At 41.8% G+C, this 18,689-nt stretch overlaps 1 protein-coding gene and 1 pseudogene across 3 annotated transcripts in view; one reads left to right on the top strand and one right to left on the bottom strand.

The window, feature by feature from the left end:
- The window catches only part of ST8SIA6 (ST8 alpha-N-acetyl-neuraminide alpha-2,8-sialyltransferase 6), a 50,563-nt gene extending 33,744 nt beyond the window's left edge, over positions 1 to 16,819 (top strand). For 2 of the 3 annotated variants that reach the window (XM_048838019.2, XM_048838020.2), the window contains 4 exons: positions 2,656 to 2,768; positions 4,920 to 5,012; positions 7,249 to 7,721; positions 13,113 to 16,819. In XM_048838019.2, coding sequence (XP_048693976.1) covers positions 2,656 to 2,768; positions 4,920 to 5,012; positions 7,249 to 7,717 — 675 coding nt within the window. In that variant the 3' untranslated portion in view covers positions 7,718 to 7,721; positions 13,113 to 16,819. The remainder of the gene's footprint in view (positions 1 to 2,655; positions 2,769 to 4,919; positions 5,013 to 7,248; positions 7,722 to 13,112) is intronic. The other variant, XR_007354937.2, reaches the window with a different exon arrangement.
- Positions 16,820 to 17,736: 917 nt separating this feature from the next.
- Positions 17,737 to 18,438, bottom strand: LOC125630823 (ubiquinol-cytochrome-c reductase complex assembly factor 1-like; annotated as a pseudogene).
- Positions 18,439 to 18,689: the final 251 nt, after the last annotated feature.

The raw sequence follows: 18,689 nt of genomic DNA, 5'->3' as shown, positions 1-18,689 counted from the left end.
GAAGCAATGCCCAAGTTATGATCAGCCCTGGCTACCAGTGTGTGTTCACTAACGATGGATTGTATCACAGCGCCTTGGTGTCCCTTTCTCTCCCCTGCCCCCTCCAATCAGGTGGAGTTCAAAACGGAGACTGGGAATTTCAAACAGTCAGTCATAAACAGCTGTAAAGGGTATTTTCACTGTAGTCACAGATGTTTGTCAGGGTCATGCATGTTTTTCCTTTCAGTAGTAAGGGCTTGAAATTTGCCATTCCGTAATCATTCCTCCTTGCTCTGTGGAGCCATCTGGAAACAGTGAAAACTGTCTGGGGAGGGGGAGGGGAAAAAAAAAGTTTTCTATTTCCAAATCTAGTCCATTTCAGTCATAGGTAGTCAATGCAATCTGTGGGTCACCAAATTATTTCTCCCAAGTGCAAGTGAGGTGTCAGTTTTTGTCCAGAACTGTGGTGGGTGCAGGGAGGCAGAAGGCTGTGGAGTTCTGCATGCTTGCATGCAGCAATAACTGGGCACAGCCATGTATGAGCTAACACAGCATCCTGTTAATTCCCTCGTGGATTCAGACCCAGTCCTGGTTACTGATAACTTTTTTCCTGAAGCAGGAACTCCAGATATGCAGTTACACTGTGGGAAGGGTATATTTTCCAGGGCGACCTCAGTAGCTGACTAGCCCACTCCACTCACAGATGTGCTGTTCCGTCACTGTAGATTTGACTACTTCTGCTGCATACACTGCAGGTTTCCCACCAGCAGCTTGGAATAACATCTCCCTGTGGCAATAGGGCACCACAAGTGGAGTTTTATGTCCTCCAAAGTGTGAAAGGCCTGAAATGATGGGGAAGCCTTTGCAGCAAGGGCACTATCCTCCCCCACATATGTGCTCCATATGCCACTTGTTATAAAATGTTTATAAAACAGAAAACGGTTGTAATTTTAACCATGGTGCTGTAACTGCAAATAACCAGGCTGTGGCCAGAGAGAATATGGACTGAAGCATCCCCTTCACAATACATGTCGGTTCAGTTTCAAAATGTATTGTTTTATGTCCTTGTGATTCCACAAGAATTAATTCTGTGCTCCTCCACTGAGCTACTTTAGACAGTATCCCTCTGTTTCTTGTCCTGTTTCAGGCCACTCCACCTCTACTGCCTGCTGTTCATCAGGAATTGCTCACGGGCCATTCCAAACAAAGCATTTCCATGATACATTATGATCAATGTTCTTGACACAGCAGACCAGCAGGTCCAGTACCAGAAGAAGAGGGATGGAAGCCTGGAGCAACGGCAGGAGGAATTGCTGAAACCATTCTCTGAGCTCTGTCCTCCCTTAGCTGCCGCTCCTGTTCCAGGAGCCACTTTCCAAGTGTCTGCTTCCTTGCTGAAACCCTCTCCTCCACCAAAGAGCCCCACACCTGATTGCCTCAGATCTCTGCTACCACTTTACCCACAGTCAACTTTCCAACCCCAAGCTGGTTGGCAACAGACCTCTAGCAGTCTGGAATAGCCAGCTTCCAGACAGTTATAGAAACCTGCGTCTGGACCAGCAAGGATGACTTCAGTTGTCTCTTTACACAGGAGGGTTGGGGTAAGCTATTCACAAAGCTCCAGAAATGTAGCTTGCTTCATGCAAAAGTTTTGGACCCACTGCTGGTCCTCCCAGGTATTCATGACAATGTGCTCATGGCCCTGTGCCAGAAGCTCTGGTCTACATATGGGGCATCAGTGGCTATGCCAGTTGTACCAAGCAGCAGCAGCCAGTGTGAGTCTGCGATGCCAGGGTACTCCTCCTGCTACTCCCATCAGGAAATCCGTCCGGTACCTTTGGTGGGACAGAAAATGCTGCTGAAATGTCCACCAGTGCCTCATGGATGCTTTGCCAGTCACAAAAGTGAAAGTACAAGCAAGAGAAGTTCTTCAGAAGGCGTCTCCTCCATGCCACTGGCTCCAGTCATTAGGAATGCACAAACCACAATGACTACTCGACAGGCTCAGGCTGTTCAGACTTCCTGTAATAGGAAGGGTGGGCAGTAAAGTTTTTTTCCCACAGTCCATCACGGTCAGAGGGCTAGAGCAGCACTTGTGACTCTGGGATATGGTTGGTTTGGCTCAGGTCTGTGTGTAGCAGTGTGGATGCCAGAGCCCCAATTTGAAGCATGGGTTAGAAAAGTCTTAACATAGTTTTAAAAACAGTGTAGATGCTTAAACCCAGGATTCCTTAACAGGTCAGTAGACTCGAGTCCCACTAACCCTGAGTCCCACTAACCCTGGGCTTACATTGCAGTGTAGACATACCCTGTGTCCCTCAGGGGATACTGTCCATAACAGGAGTGTTATATGGTAAACATATATCAAATATGTTCTGAGGAAAGAAACAAAGCAAGTTATTTATCTTTTTTTTTTTTCAATTTTAACAATGCAAAGTTACTTCCCCAAACTGTTGAAAGCGAAGATAGCAGCTCACAGTCCATTCTTGCTCATTGCACCTCTCTGTTACCTCTGACTGTGGCAGACATGTACCGCATTCTGTGTGCGTTCTCTGCAATTTACTGGCGTTAGCCTGCAAGTAGTTCTCGTTCTGATTCCATATACTAGAACTGCCAAAAAAAAAAAAAAAAACACCCTACCCCAAACTCTGTTCATGCTCTTTTTGTTCTTTTCAGTCCCCACCCCTTTTGGACTATCCTTTTAAGCACTGTGCAGTGGTTGGAAATGGGGGCATTCTGAAAAACTCCAGCTGCGGAGCTGAAATCGATAAGTCTGACTTTGTATTTAGGTAAGAGCTCCTAAACACTATTGGGATTAGAGTGCTTGAAGGGACTCTGTCAAGATTGGTAGGCCAAAAAGTAAACCAAATGGCTGTGCTATGGTTAATTGGCATGCACATGCCCACCATCCCCATCCTCTCAGCCTGTCTGCCCCATTTTTCAACACAATAGCCACGCATCATGTTCTGCTCTGTAAATTTCACTACTCTGAGTGCGTATAAGAACAGAGCAGAAGCAGAGAAAAGTGCACATGTATTCACACACCTGCGATTTCAGGGAATGCCAGCAATTCTTTCCCAAGTGTCTAACTACTGGGTCTTGCCCGCATGCTCAGGTTTAACTGGTCACCACATTTGGGGTGGGGAAGGAATTTTTCCCCAGATCAGATTGGCAGAGACCCTGGGGGGGTTTCATCTTCCTCTGCAGCATGGGGCACAGGTCATGGAAATGGTGGATTCTCTGTAACTTGAAGTCTTTAAATCATGATTTGAGGTCTTCAGTGACTCAGCATGAGGTTAGGGGTCTATTACAGGAGTGGGTGGGTCAGGTTCTGTGGCCTGCGATGTGCAGGTCAGACTAGATGATCACGATGGTCCCTTCTGCCAATAAAATCTGAGTCTGTATGAACCTGGATGTGTTCTAGTTTGGGGGTTGAGCCTCTGAGAAACTCCAATTTTTGCTTATTGAGCATCATTTAGGGTTGAGGGGTATTTTTCTTCTGATCAGGAGAAGAGATTTTTTTTTTATTGTGACCCAAGCTAGCATTAAATGTTACATGCTTACCCTTGCCTTAGTCTTCATGCCAGGCACCTTAACCTTCTTGAGCACTTTTGAAAATCCCCTGGGCCCTTACTGGCATTTTCGGATATCTTTGAAAACTGGTTGTAGGAGCCTAAGTCACTTTGGGTACTTTTAAAAATGTTACCAATTGACATTCAGGGGACTACTCACAGGTATAAAGTCAAGCAGATGGTTACATGTTTTGCAGGATTGGGGCCTTGGGCTTAGGTTTTTTTAAGATTTTTTAGGCCTTGCAATGCTGAGTGGAAAGGGTTTTAAAGGTAGGCACCTAAATAGCTTCTCAAACTCCCAATGGGAGTTGGGCACCTCGGCACTTTTGAAAATCCCCATAGGCACCTAACTGCCTCCTGAGGTGCCTAAGGGTATGTCTATCCTGCAGCTGAGAGCAAGCCTCCCAGCCCGGGTAGATAGACCTGGGCTAGTGAGGCTTGAGCTAGTACACAAAAAATAGCAGTGTGGATGTTGCAGCTTGGGTGGCAGCTTGGGCTCTCGAGCCCACCTGACACCGTGGGTCTGAGCTTGGGTGGCAGAGATTCCTTTTGAGTCTCACTCCAGGTTGTGGAAGTAAAATTCCACTTTGTTCTCCACCAGAAACTTTCCAATATGTGAATGAGCAACAACCTTGCAGGCAGACCTCTGAGTCCACACCCATCTCCACTGGATTTTGTCACCTTTCTTATTTTTGACTTACATCTGTGCTTGTAAACAAGACAAAAGAGAAGCCTTGCCATGTCTAGTTTAGATGATTGGCTTGAATAGAAGTGATGCTAAACCTAAATGTAGCAGGTTTTTAAAGAACATAAGTGTTGGTAAACATAATTCAGACTAAAACTTTTTTCTTTTACCTTTAATAGAAATTGAGTATTTACTACTGAATCAGTAGTTGGAATGCATTAGTAGTTGGACACTTTTTTCCATTTTCATCTTTGAGGCAGGCAATAATATCACTATGCCAATTGCATCTTTAGTATTAATCTCACTGTTTTTAGTCAAAACTACAGAAAACCTTTAGAGGAGCTGCATTACTTTATCTTGGAAGGACATAGTGGCAGGATATAGTCTAGTGGTTAGAGCAGGGGAACTGGGAGGTGGGACTTCTTGGGTTTTTGTTAGCTTGGCTACTGACTTGTGTAATTTGGAGAAAATGTGACACTCTGTACCTCAGTGTACTCCTCTGTAAAACCGGTTAAATACTTATTTTCAGGCATGTAGTAAGGGTTCATTAATATTTATTTATTTTTCGGGTGCTTAGAGGGAGGTGACATATAAATGTTATGGTGCAGTCGAGGAATTTGCATAGAATAACAGCAGGGCATTTGTGCTGGGGTTCTGTTTAAATAACTGTTTCTAAATCTCAGGTGTAACCTTCCCCCAACCACAGGAAGTGTTAGCAAAGATGTTGGCAATAAAACAAATCTCGTGACTGTTAATCCAAGTATCATAGCACAGAAGTAAGTATCACCCCAATTTTTGTTCCTGTGAAATGTTGTTTAATTGTTGGACATGCTTTAGATTTTGTTGTTAAACCCTTTGGGAAGCTATCACGGTGGGCAATGCATTCTGATTACTTCATTAGTGATCCTTAATTCCCAGGTAAAAGCCATACAAGCGAATGGAAGCCCATTAAACAAGTCCTTTTGGACAGAAATGAGTCAACAATACAGAGATGAGCAGTGCCTCTGTTTGCACCCACCACATGTTCCTAACCAGAAGCAACAGCAGCATTTCTCATCTCAAGTTCATTCTCTAAAGCTGGCATTCTAGCCATGATTTAGGAAAGCCCTTAAGCAAAAAACTGAGCTTATTGCTTATTGACTATCATTTAGGGCCCATCAGTGGGACTTATCATTAAGAATATGCTCAAGTGCTTTCCTGAATTGGGGCCTAAATTTCTGTAATGCATTGTCTGAACACTAAAGAATCCAACCCAAAGTAGATCTCCCTTTTTTTTCCTCCAAAGTGTTTTGCTTGCTTCCCCTTCTTGGGAAGAAAACAACAACAAAAGTCTGATTAGAACTTGCTAATTATTGTATAACCTTCAGTTTCACATTGGGCCATTAGCTGTTCTAGCTAGTGCTTATCTGCCAAATGAATCAGTGTGGTATGTTGATATTTATTGCTTAATAATCTTACAGCATCTTACAGTTTGTCTTCTCTGTATTCCTCAAACAGACCAACCAGACAAAATTGACTCTAGCTTAAAAGTGAGACGAAAACAATTGAATACACAGAAAACTGAAGTTTTGTTGTAGCCATGTCGGTCCCAGGATATTAGAAAGAGAGAAGGTGGGTGAGGTAATATCTTTTATTGGACCAGCTTCTGTGTGTCTCAGCATCAGAAGTTGGTCCAGTAAAAGCTATTACCTCCCCATCTTGTCTCTCTGAAAGAAGTTTGTCATTGAATCAAGGAGAGAGCTGGAGTCTTTGGAATAAATTCCGCTTTGATGCGCTCGCAACCCTTACTGATGTAAATGGAGATGTATTAGTGGCTTATACCTGCAGTGAATTTTGCCCATTGACTTCAGTGGGGTTGCAAGTAAAAGCAAAAGCAGAGGTTTAGCATAAGAAGGTAGTTTCGTTGGTGGCTATCGAAGCTATTTATTGCTCTTGGGCTTAATCATGATGTTCCACTAAGTTTTTTACTCCGGTTTTTATTCAGGCAAATCTCGACTGAAGTTAACAGCATCAGCCTTCATAAGGACTCAATAAAAATGAGTCAGGACTTTGGGATTTGGCCATTTCAATGATTGTATTTTTCAGGGAAAGCTGTAAGTGCCTTAGAAGGAGGAGAGGGAAAGGGTTGTCTAGAGAACTGCTCTAATTTTAATCCCTTCTAATTAAAGCTAAGCGTGGGGCTCTTCTCACAACACTGTAGTTGAAGTCAGATCAGCCATTCTGTTATGAACTGTGTTTTCAAGGCATTTACAGTACAGATGTAAAGACTATTGCAGGGCTGAAACAAAGTCCCAAAGCAAAATCACTTTGACCATTTTCCTTATATTGCAGAATTTTGGAGGGCTCAACAGTTTGACAGGAGATCTGGCAATTCATTAGAAGTATGGTCTGATCTTCAAAAGTGCTGAGTCAGTGAGAGCTTTGGGTGTCATCAGCCTGGAAAATCAGTCCAGTAGTATTTAAAAAGCAGCTACGGTTCTGATTCCGCAAAGACTTAAGCGTGTGCTTAACTTTAACTCCATGAGGACTATTCACATACTTAAAGTTAGGCACATGCACAAGTCTTTGCATGGTTGCAGCCTACATTTGTAAAGCAGCTATCACACGTGTAGTGACTACTTTGCATAAAGATTTTTATGGTATATGCTAATGTGCACATTTTTAAATGTGTGGGGTTTCTCGCACCTTCCTTTGAAGACATGATTCTGGACTAGGTGGACCACAGGTCTGATTTGGTATGGCAACTCCTGTGAAATTAAGTAAATTGCATAGTGAATTTGTGATTATTAAATAATTCATATAAGACCAGATTTTCATAATAGCACATGCAAAACTGTGATCATATCATTTACAGTTACTGCCATTTAATCTGTACATGTAGTAATCGTGCTCACAGATTACATGCTCAAGCAGTTGAGAAAATCTGGCCTGCAATAATAAATTGTTGAATATTGAATTCAAGCATTTTTTCCCTCTAAAACTGATAAGTTCACTAGTCATTTTATTTGACAGATACAACAAGCTGAATGAAAAGAAGGTGACCTTTCTGGAGAACATTGCAAGTTATGGAAATGCTTTCCTTTTATTGCCAGCGTTTTCCTTCAAAAGCAACACAGCTGCTTCTTTCAAAGTATACCACACTCTACAAGAGTTCAGAGCAAAACAGAAGGCGATATTTTTTCATCCCAGGTACCTGAAAAGTCTAGCCCAGTTCTGGAGAACTAAGGGCGTGAAAGCATACCGATTATCTTCTGGTTTTATGATTGCTAGTGCTGCTATTGAACTGTGTGAGAATGTGAAGTTGTATGGCTTCTGGCCTTTCTCTAAAACCACAGAGGAGATGCCAATCAGTCACCACTATTATGACAACCAACTGCCCAAGCCGGGTTTCCACGCGATGCCCAAAGAATACAACCAGATTCTCCAACTTCATGGGAAGGGCATTGTGAAGCTGCAGTTTGGTAAATGTGACTCAGACTAAAAAGGTACGTCAGATTCCTCAAAGATAAAACACTTCCGTTTAAGTTTCAGGGCAAAACTGCCTTTTCTGCAACCGGGTGCTGTTCCCCAGATATGCACATTATTCCCAAAGAGTCTATGAGAGTTAGAGGGAGGATTGACTGCTTTGCCTACATGTACAGTACCAAAGGTTCGGGTCAACTCCAGCTTTTTCTTCCACATGGTCAACTTCTGAAGGGTGCATTGCTGCATACATGAAGGATTGGCAGCACCATCCATGATTGTCACAACGCAGTCTAGCAATAGTGTTCTGTTGCCCCAAATCTGTGCCCGCCAGTCTTCTGTGTTTTGTGATGGATTCCCCAAGGTGTCCTGTTTTGATTAAAAGTGGGCTATTTTATTTAAGACCGACACATTCTACCACCTGAAAGAGAAGAGGCAAGATTCTGGTGCTGCCTAAACCTTTCTACACTGCTCCAACAGTGTACGGGACCATAAAAAGGGCCAAGCAGTCCATGGAGAAATTCACGCAGAGAAGAGGCAACATATGGCAGGTGTATGGAACCTTGTGCCCCCCACCCACATGTCCCTGCAGAGTGGCTATGCCAGGTTGGCAAAAGGAGAGGGAGTGACTACAGTACTCCATGTTGCTGCAGTTCTGGTCTGCAGAGCAGCTGGTTGATGAACGTGGAGAAGCTGCCATAGGTTACAGCAGCTCTTGGGACTGCTGTAACTTACTTTGGGGATTGCACTGGCCCACAGAGCATCCCAGAATCATAGAGGCATGAAGCACTGTACCCTCTTTGCCTGGGCTGCATCTTCTTTGTTCTGCATCCTAAGAGATGCAGCACAGAACTTGGCCCCAGATCTTGAGTGCAAATTACAGTTGACTGTGGAAAGATTTGGTTGTGAGATTCTTTTGACCTGTTGACAAAACACAACCTGCCAATATCCTTCAGCTACGTCAAAATTTCCAGCTCAACATCTCGTACTGTTACTCACTATGGCTCTCCAAAATGACTCCTAGTCACTAGGACTTTGACTCTCCAAAAGATGGGAGTCCAAACACCAATAAATAGGTTACAATGAGACCTGAATATAGTATTTTAATTGGACTGATATAATCTTTCTCCAGTATTTTTCAAGTTATATAAAAGAAAACTGCCCAGCAATCTGAAAGTTCAAAAGCTAAGAAATACTTTTTCTTCTGCTTAGACTGTGAAATTGATTTCAAAATGGTTTTCAGTGCTATTTAGAAAATGCACTTTCAAATATATATTTCACAGTTGCTTCATAACGATAAGATTGCTACCTTTTAAACTTTCAGGCTGCTGGGCCCAGCCAAATAAGCACAATTTTCTTCCAGTGGTTTCAGATCTTCCCATGTTCAAAAGAAGAAAACAGAATGAGGATTGCTTATACATAACATTACAATACCTAATAGAATGGGGGATGGGGAGGTACACACTTTACTAGGTTATACTTTCTAACTGTAAAAAGGAATGGCATATAGGGAATGTTGAGAAATACATAATGCATTTTGTAATCACACATACAGTTGCTATGCTTTTTACATCCTGCGGTTTCCCCTGTTTGCACTTCATATAATATTAATCATGATAACTATGCCATATAACTTTAATTATAGTAAGTATGCCAGCTAGGAAAATGAATAGGAAGCCATTTATGAATTTTTCATCAGAATGGAGCACATAGGAGTCACAAAAAAGCTTAAGCATATGTATGGATGAATTAAACACTGTCAATGCTTGACAGATTGAGGATCTGAAAACCATTTCTGTGGCCAGATTTGCATGGTAAACTGCAAAAAAAAAAAAACAATCTGAGGAGTAAATTGCACTGCCGTAACATTGAAACTTTTTGACTTTAATGGCTTGTATTTCCAAAAGGAAAGAATTTAATCCTTTAACAACAAAGAAGTGAAATGTTTTATTAAGATGGTTGAAATTTTTAATGAAGCTTTTCATTGAAAAAATGATCTTGTAAAAATCAGATGTCTTCATAATTTTTTTTTTAAAATATTCCACTCTGGCGAGCACAAGGATTAGGTCTGGGTCTGTCCCCTGAATGTGTGTGCAACTGGGGCAGGTTCCTTATATTCTCTTCCCCTTTGGGGCACCCACAGAGGTTTCAGCCATAATCTTGCCCACAGTGTTCTCTCTGTGGCTGTAAATGAGCACTGTGTTTTGTTGACCTCAATTGAGCAATGCTCTCATATACTGTAGCAAAGTGGCAGGATTCTCCTGTTGACCCACCCTTTTTAGCAGGTGTACGAACCCTGCAGGGAGATGGTAACTGGTTCCTGATAAATCCTTGTAGCAGGTGTGGCTTGTTAACCCCACCCTGGCGATAAGGGAAGGAAATTAGAGAGAGGAAATTATGGTTTGGGCTACTGATGTGTTGTCAAGGAAACGCAAGGAGTAGTCAGGAAGAAAGCTTAGCCTGAGGCTTATGTTTCCATTGCAGCTTGAGTCACCCATAAAGGCAAACCCCAGGAAGAGGGGAAGATTGCACTTCATGCTGTGGGCTAAATCTTCCAGCCGTGTAATTTGGCGCAGATCCACTGATGTCAATGAGGCGGCACCATTTTCCACCAGCTGATGGCTAGTATGTGTAGAATCAGTTCAGAGCAGTATGGGAGCTCCATCTACTTAAATACACCCTCATGCAGGCACGTCCTTAGGCACACACGTATTTGCACTGGAATACGTGCAGACTTTGTCACAGAGAGAGAAAATGAGAGATGCAGCAGAATCCTGGAATTATATTAAAAGAATGATCTAGAAGTGTTTCTCAATGACCGGTCCATGGACCGGCACTGGTCCCTGACATCTCCCTGACACAGATGAGGAAGGCAGTGAGCTGGTCCATGGTATCAAAAAAGTTGAGAATCACTGATCTGGATTATTTTGTATTAGATAACTAAGTCATTTTTGCTATGGCTCTGTGGTTGAGCAGTCTTGTTTGCTCATTGGTTAAACCAGATAAGCCTGGAGGATTCAAATAAACATAGGTTCCAGAGGAGAAAAATAGCCCCTTTCCATGCTTAGAAAAAGCAGGAAGAAGAATTGGCTTCAAGAAAAAATGTCAAATGATAAGTTAATTAGTCTGGCAAAAATCTTATTGTTCAGAAGCCTCATTCAAGTACCTGGATAAGCAAACGTGCCAGAAGTTCTGCTTGCCAGAAAGAGACAAGGAGACTGGCTCCAGACTGAAGGGTATCTGACATAGCATTAAGCTGCTGCTCACTGGGGTGGGTGGCTGACCAGAGAAGCTGAGCAGGAGTGAAGCAGGGAGGACTGAGCCACCTCAGAGGTAAGAGGAGGAGAGGTGGCTAAGCAGGTTAATATTACTGGCTGCCCATCAGAGGGGCAAAAGGAGGAGGAGCTGAGCAGAGTGATGGAGTTGAGCTGCTCCTTGGCGAGGAAGGGGATGGGTATCATTGATGCTAGCAAAGCCTCGGTAGGTAGGGCCAGACGGAAAGGTACAGCTGAATATGCCTTCATCTGAGCCTCAGTTTGAATATTTGAGGTCAGTGGTGGTGGTTGTGGAGCCTAATAATGGGGGTTGGGCTTTTCAGCTATAGTCAGATGGTCCAAAGGCAGCTAGTTTTGATAAAAAGGCAAGCAATAATGTCTTTCCAGCCAAGCTAGAGAAGACTATATAGCACCTTATGGAGCCATGCAACCTTAGCAGCAGCTGCCATTGCTATAGTACTGCATATATGTCCTGATCCAGCATAGCACTTCAGCATGTGCTTAACTTTTAGCTCATGAGTCGACTCTATGAACTCAGTGGGACGCCTCACACACCTTAAAGGTAAGCATGTGCTGAAGTGCTATGCTGGATCTGGGCTGCAATGGGAATGATAATGACGATGAAAATAAATTGTTCTTGTCTAATTAGCAAGCCTCAGAATAGATATAATGGATCTGAAATTGTAAATGGAAACCATTTTATTTACAATTAATTTCTGCTAACTTTAATCAGGAAGGGGAGGGAACCATCTTCCAGAAGAAATGCAAGAATCTGAAACGCTGAAAGTTACCTCTACAGACGTAGAAATATTATATTATATTTGTATCTCCCATGTACAGGCCCATTGGCCTGACCCTGCTTAGCTGATAGGAGCTGCTGATAAGGTGATAGAGGCATACCATGCGGTTGTTGTACCAATAAAATAAAAACCAGCAGGATCTTATTAAAGGGAAAAAGGCAAAATACCACATTTATTGTGAATACAGAAAGAATCATAGTAAGCAGTTAGTTCTAGTTATAACATTCCATTCAATCTCATATTTATTCACACATTCATTCACACACACACACACACAGGTTCTGCAAGGTTGTTATCATAGTTACCAGCCTTAGAGTTGCTCATGCCAAGCCACTGGCCAGGTGGCCTGGACATGAGGAGGGAGCAGGGCCTTGTCTGATGCTCCTGGAAGTTGGTTTGCAGAATCAGACCCCAAAGTTCTCACTTTTTAGAGTCTATTTTTATAGGAATTTCTTCCTATGCCAGTCTATGGGAATTGCTTCATCATGCTGTTGCTGAATCAATCAGCAGATAGCACATTCCTGACGGCTCCAAGATGTTATCTTGTTCTTTGGTTCTCCCATCCTTGAGGCTGTTGGGTGGATTCCAGTCTGCCCTCCGGGGGGTCCTCTGGTTATTTCCACTTGACGCCTTCTTCAGCCGATGGACACTGGATTCTTAGGCTGGCACCTCCCTGATCATTCAGTTATTATCCACACCAAGCATCCATCCACATACATCCTCTATCTCTATTTTAATCACAATTGTTAATACAACAAAAGGGTGGGGAGTCTCTGGGTGCTGTTTCTGTTGTTAGAGTATTGCTTTGAGTCTCTCTCTCTGTGAATTGCTTTGAGAACAGACTCTGTCTTAGAATGTACTAACACAATTAGCAGCTTGCAAGTTTCACACATAGAGGGAGAGAAACAGTACCAAAAACCAAGAGACCTCTTAATTAGTAATACCCTGGAATTTAAACTCTGGGGAATCAAACTCATTTGTGATTTTAATACAGAACTTCTTTAATATGATTCAACACGGTGGCCTAACTGTAGGCACGGCTGAATAACCACTACTGTAGATGTTCTAGTGATCTTAGAGCCCTCCTCTAAAGAGAACAGATGTTTGAACTAGATAGCTCACTATCAGTCCTTTCCACACCCTGAGGATTCTGAGTCTATGATGTTGTATAACAAATGTCTGAGACTCTATTCTAACATAAGTCTGAATACAGATGTGTGAGGCAAAACAGGCTTAAGTTACAAGAACTGTAAAAAATTGGCTTATTTTGAATCTAATATACCGTTTACTTATGTACAAGAAACAGTGACACTTGTTGTTGTTTTGTTTTTCATTCCAGGGTGGTGATTCCAAAGGAGAAAATTTGTGTGTATATCAGAAGTTTGGTATTGGATTTGATATGATGATGATTTGTGAGTATTAAACTGCACTATTATAATTTGGGAATATTTTACACTTAAGGAGAAAAGTGAATGATTTTTGACATAGTGATTGCTACGTTTTTGAACTTCTTGTGATCAAAATTGTTTACGCAAACAAAATTTATCTGGAAAATCTTTGGACTATTTGTTAAATTTAACAAAGCACAATCTTAAGATGGTGCCACTATGTGACATTTGTAATTTTTGCTTGTCAAATTATTATAATTTAAAAATGTTTTGACATTTTTGTTCATTTCTCACAAGGTGGACAAAAGTGTGTAATTTATTAGCTCCACGGTCTGATGTGTTTACATTTGGCAATTAACTTTTTCTACTGAAGGCCTTGATCCTGCAAATTCCTCCACTAAGAGTAATTATTGCAGAAAAAAGTCATTTGGATTGTGCAATAGAGTGCTGGTGCCACTAGAGGGCACGGGCACGGGCACGAGACCACTTAGAGAGAGAAAATGAGTCTGCTCTACAGTCTTAGCTAACAGGCAGTTGGCTTTTTAGCTCATGCCATAGAGGCTCATGCATTTAGCTCCAGAGGTCCCAGGTTCAATCCTGCCCGCCGACAACCAGGGTCTGTTGGTGTTACAAGTGGGAGCTTGTCCGGGATTTCAACTCAGAAGAAGTCTCTGAAGCTCAGGACATGCTTCCTCAGCTAGGGGAAGTATGTAACCTACACACCTTCTGGGTGTGGTGTTGTCCCCTCTAGTGGGGGGGCTGGGGGTGGAGAGAGAGAGACTGACTGACTGCTCTATAGCCTTAGCTAACAGTCAGTTGGCTTTTAGCTTGAGCGGTAGACGCTCATGCACTGAGCTCCAGAGGTCCTCAGTTCGATTCTGCCCACTGAGAATGGGCATCTGTTGGCTTTACACCCACACTAGGGTGTTATACCACTAGTCAGTTTCCCCAAGTAGATAAGCCCTTACCCATGTGTTTAATTTTATGCACTGTGAGTAAACTCATGGATGTAATGGGACTACTTGTTTGAATGTGTGTAAGTGTTTGCAGGATCAGAGGCCTATGGCTGTTTTTGTTTTGGTTTTTTTTTTTAAACCAGTTTAGTTAATTGTATTCTCTTCTCAGTTCAGTTCAACTCCTGCTAAGGACAATGGGCTAGATTCTATGCTGTGCCTCCCAGAACCCTGGTAGTGCACACCACTATGGGCATTTCTCCTCCACCCTAGATGAGTATCCCGGCCCGCATACAAAATGGACCTGTCAGCCAAAGAAACCAACTGCAAAACCTCAGTCACCCTTTACATTTCTTCCTGCAACTCGCTGACATTCAGGCATAAAACCTTCCAAGGAGTTAGGACGTCTGATGCGTTCCATTAAAACTCCGCAGTAGAGCTCTTCCAGTGTCCTGCCCCAAGCCACATGCCCTATGCCAGGGATTGTAGTGGGGGTGGGGTTGTGTATGGACAGCCCCAAACTAGTCTTGTGATGAAGCAGTTCTCCCCTGGCCCCTTGTGGCTCCTGTATGGTCCCTAAACACCAGTGGAGATTATAGGGGCGAGAGCAGAGGCAAAGTTGGCCCCACTGGAAAGAACCCTATTAACGTTAGTGGGAGTTGGTCTGAGCCTTTGTTTCTGTGCTTTTGATTTACAGGAAGTGATGTTCCTTTGCTCATTATTACTCACAGATTTTAATATAGAATAGGACAAAATTCTAATAACCCGTTTCTGCTACCAGCAGAATCTCCATGATCTCTTGGGGAGTCTATTGAATGATCAAGTCAAATATATAATTTTCTTATCCTTTGTACATATTCCGCTAAATCTCAGATATTTGTTTACTAAATATCATCTTTGACCAGATAACACTAATTCTTCATTCTACATTAGATTAAACATTAAATATTCCAATCATTGAGCTTAGCTGAGAGCAAAGTATTGGGGAAAAGACTGTTTAAATAAAGTGTAAAAAAAAAATTACTGTTTTTTCTTTAAATTTTATCTGTTATAGAAATATTCCTACACCCCTGTGAAATTGAAGTATATTTAATATATTTGTAATTTACACATGTTTTATATGTGCATTTTTATAACTGCTTCATATTTGGCCCTTTTGTTTATATTCTTAATGTTAATTACATCAAATACCTAATTAAATTAAATTCTGTTAGAATGAGACCGAGAAGTTACAAACTATTTTTCCAAAAATAGAAGAAAAAAAAGTGATGCATCCCAATGGCAGAATTTTGAGATTATCTCATTGAATTCTCCATTAACAAGTAACTCTTCATCTGTCATTTTGAACAATTGCTTCCTGGATTTACTTCCTCTAGAAAAGTCAGAGCAAATAAAGACCCATGTTACACCAAGAGACTTCATTATCCTGGTGGTTTCAGAAGTGAGAGAATCTTTCTTCCATTTGCCTTTTTATTTATAGGAGTTAATCCATTGGAAAAAACTTTGGGTTTTTCCCCCCAAAATTTGCCTTTCCTGTGACTCCCCCAGTTTATTACAGAATGACCCAATACAAAACTCTTACAGACATACTAAGGGACAGATTTTAAAACCTAGCCTCCCATTTGCAAGGATAGTTTGTGAGTTCAAATAATGTCACCTAACATCCTAATCTGCAACTGGATCACCCGAGTGCACCCCTGCAGACCTTCTCCTGAATTCACACACTGCGGAATCCAAGATGATAGACACAGGTGCAGGGGTGTGTATGGTTAGATCCAGTTCCAGAATCTAGCTCTTTGAAATCCAGCTAACTGATTGTACATATCAGTTAGACATCTTGGTGAGATTAATTGTGCCTGTAGACAATTGCAAAACTGATAGGTGCAAAATCATGGTTGCAAATTGAGATACTGGTTGAAGCAGATTTACGATTTAAGCTTCTTTACAGACCATTTCTACTTTTGTTTTAGTCCATGTGATGCACAGACTGAAATTAAGGGAGAGTGGTAAATGGGGAGATTCTAAACTACATGACAGTTTATAAGGTTATAAGTGAACATACATTTTCATTTTCAAGATAATTCCGTGCATCATAACACATAACTATGGTCTCAGAAAGGTTTAAAACTTGTGTCCCTTGCCTAAGGTTTCAATGTCTCCAAAATGTGTATTGTTTGGGTTTGCTTTTATTTTGTTTCTTTTATATGTGAATATCACACTTGTTGTTATTACACATTCTTTGAGCTGTTAGGACTGTGCATTTCACCAGAAAAAATGATGCTGATGGTGTAGGCTCTGCTAATGTTATTTCCAAAAAGGTCTCTTAAAAATCTATCATTGTACATTCTTATGCTTTAAGATATGCACTTGCTATTGTCTGTTCTCACATATTAAGATGTTACAGTATAATGTATAACTGTCTGTCTGTAGCATTTAGGAGGAGGCATGCAATGCCCCTCTACTGTACGTGTGCATCACCACTTGCTTTTATAACAGGAAACTGAGGTGAAGTTGTATTGTTGAGACATCAGTCAGTTGATTTTAATTTATACTTTGTTTTATGTTTTAAAGTGCCTAATGATTTTATGTCAAAACACATTGGTTTCACAGTTATGATGCATTCTTAGGACACTGTACCAGTTCCATATTGTTCTGTAATGGAATATTTTTGCAATTTCTGTTTGGAAATAAAGACTTATTAGACATACCTGTGTACTGCTTTTTTTATCCTTAAGACGTACCTATTAAAAAACACAGTCACTGAACTAGAAACCCCATGTTGACCTTTAGTTTGTGCAATAAAGCCCTACTTTCTGTTGATTTATTTGGTGCAGGTTTTCATTGAATAATACTGCTGGGGTAACTATTGCCTGCTTAACTAGTTAAAATGTTAACTAGAAAAGGTCTTGAACCTCTTCTTTGTGGGTAGAGCATAGTTTTATCCCCTAGAGAACATGAATAGACCATTGAGATGTTACTGTACTGAAGCAATCACTAGAGCACAGCTCTAAACTCTAAAGTGACTTTTAGCCATAGTCCTACCATGGCCCTATCCCCTCCCTCTTGGTGGCTAGTACCCAAGGAGGTTAGCAAGGACTGTGAACATGCCTGGCCCTGGCTCCAGCTCCTTGCATCTACCTCTCCTTGTGCATCTGTGCAAAGGGCCAGTCACAGTCTGACCCTAACCTGGGCTTTAATTAAAAATCATTTCAAGATCTTCTCAGCCAATTCCCAAGCATTTTAATGCAAAAATAGACTCTGTCCCCTCAAAGCCAGGATAGAGGCATATCAATGTTGAGAACACGCAGAACTCAGCCTTGTGCTTAGCAACTTTTCATGGAGCAGAAAGAGTAATGTTGTATCTGTGTGAAGCAGTTCCCCTCTTGCCAGTTAAAGAGCAGAGAACCCGGTTCTTGAGGTAGCTATCACTTTTGGTAAGATATCTGGTTTTCAAAGGATGGACGCTGTCTCTCAGAACCTACCTACAAGGTCAACTTTATGCTTCTGCAACAGCCAGGCATTCCTCAAGTGAACTAGCAGCATCTAATCCCAGATAGAATATTCAAAAGAGTACTGCTGTCAGGTTACCAACATGTAAAATCAATACAAAAAGGCTATTTATTTAAATATATTCTTTCAACAGCAAATATTTATTTCTTCCCTTCTTAGGTACCCCACAGAATAAGAACCTCACTTTTAGGTACAAGCTGATTTTTAACACCTTGTTCATTGACTGAAGGTCCCAGAGTCCTTCATTATTATACGCTGGGGAAGTTGGCTTCAGGATTCTTTGGGCATTACTCTCCACAAGAGGGTGCCAAGCCACTTCACCAGTCAGTAGCCAGTCCTCTCCATTTATAGCATCCAGGTACTGCAACCGCTTGCACACATACTCCACTAGCTGCCTGGGGCCCTCCGTGCTTATTGAAAAGGTTTCTCCAAAGGGCTGCTGCCAGTACATGGTCATCAGACAAAATCCCCTCATCATACCCCAATATAGCTGCATAGAAATTTTCTGTCATGCTTCTTTCAGAGTAACCGAATCAATCCCCATCACCTTACCATGCTGTTCAACATCTTCCCACATAGAATGAACTATATAGCGACACATGTATTTCCCAGCTTCACCCTCCTGTTTCATTCGTACCAGACATATACAGACATGAAGTGGGGCTACTAGAAACCATGAGTTCAATGTATCGGGCATATGGCACCTGTGAAAGAATTCCTCGTAGTCAGTTCTCTCCACACAGCAAGTGTATATGCGCAGAGCTGTTATCTTAATCTTCCATTTGTTATATTTCAGTGGTCCTGTGAATCCCATTGCTTCTAGTGCAGTAGGTTAATAATGCCCTAGACTTACCTCTACTGCAAGGTTATCAATGGTCTGTATATTTACTAAAAAGAAAAGGAGTTCTTGTGGCACCTTAGAGACTAACCAATTTATTTGAGCATGAGCTTTCGTGAGCGACAGCTCACTTCATCAGATGTATACCGTGGAAACTGCAGCAGACTTTATATACACACAGAGAATATGAAACAATACCTCCTCCCACCCCACTGTCCTGCTGGTAA

The sequence above is a fragment of the Caretta caretta genome, chromosome 2 (assembly GCF_965140235.1).
Source record: "Caretta caretta isolate rCarCar2 chromosome 2, rCarCar1.hap1, whole genome shotgun sequence".
Lineage (NCBI taxonomy): Eukaryota > Metazoa > Chordata > Testudines > Cheloniidae > Caretta > Caretta caretta.
The sequence above is the reverse complement of the archived record's forward strand: the minus strand, read 5'-3'. Positions and strand labels throughout refer to the sequence as shown.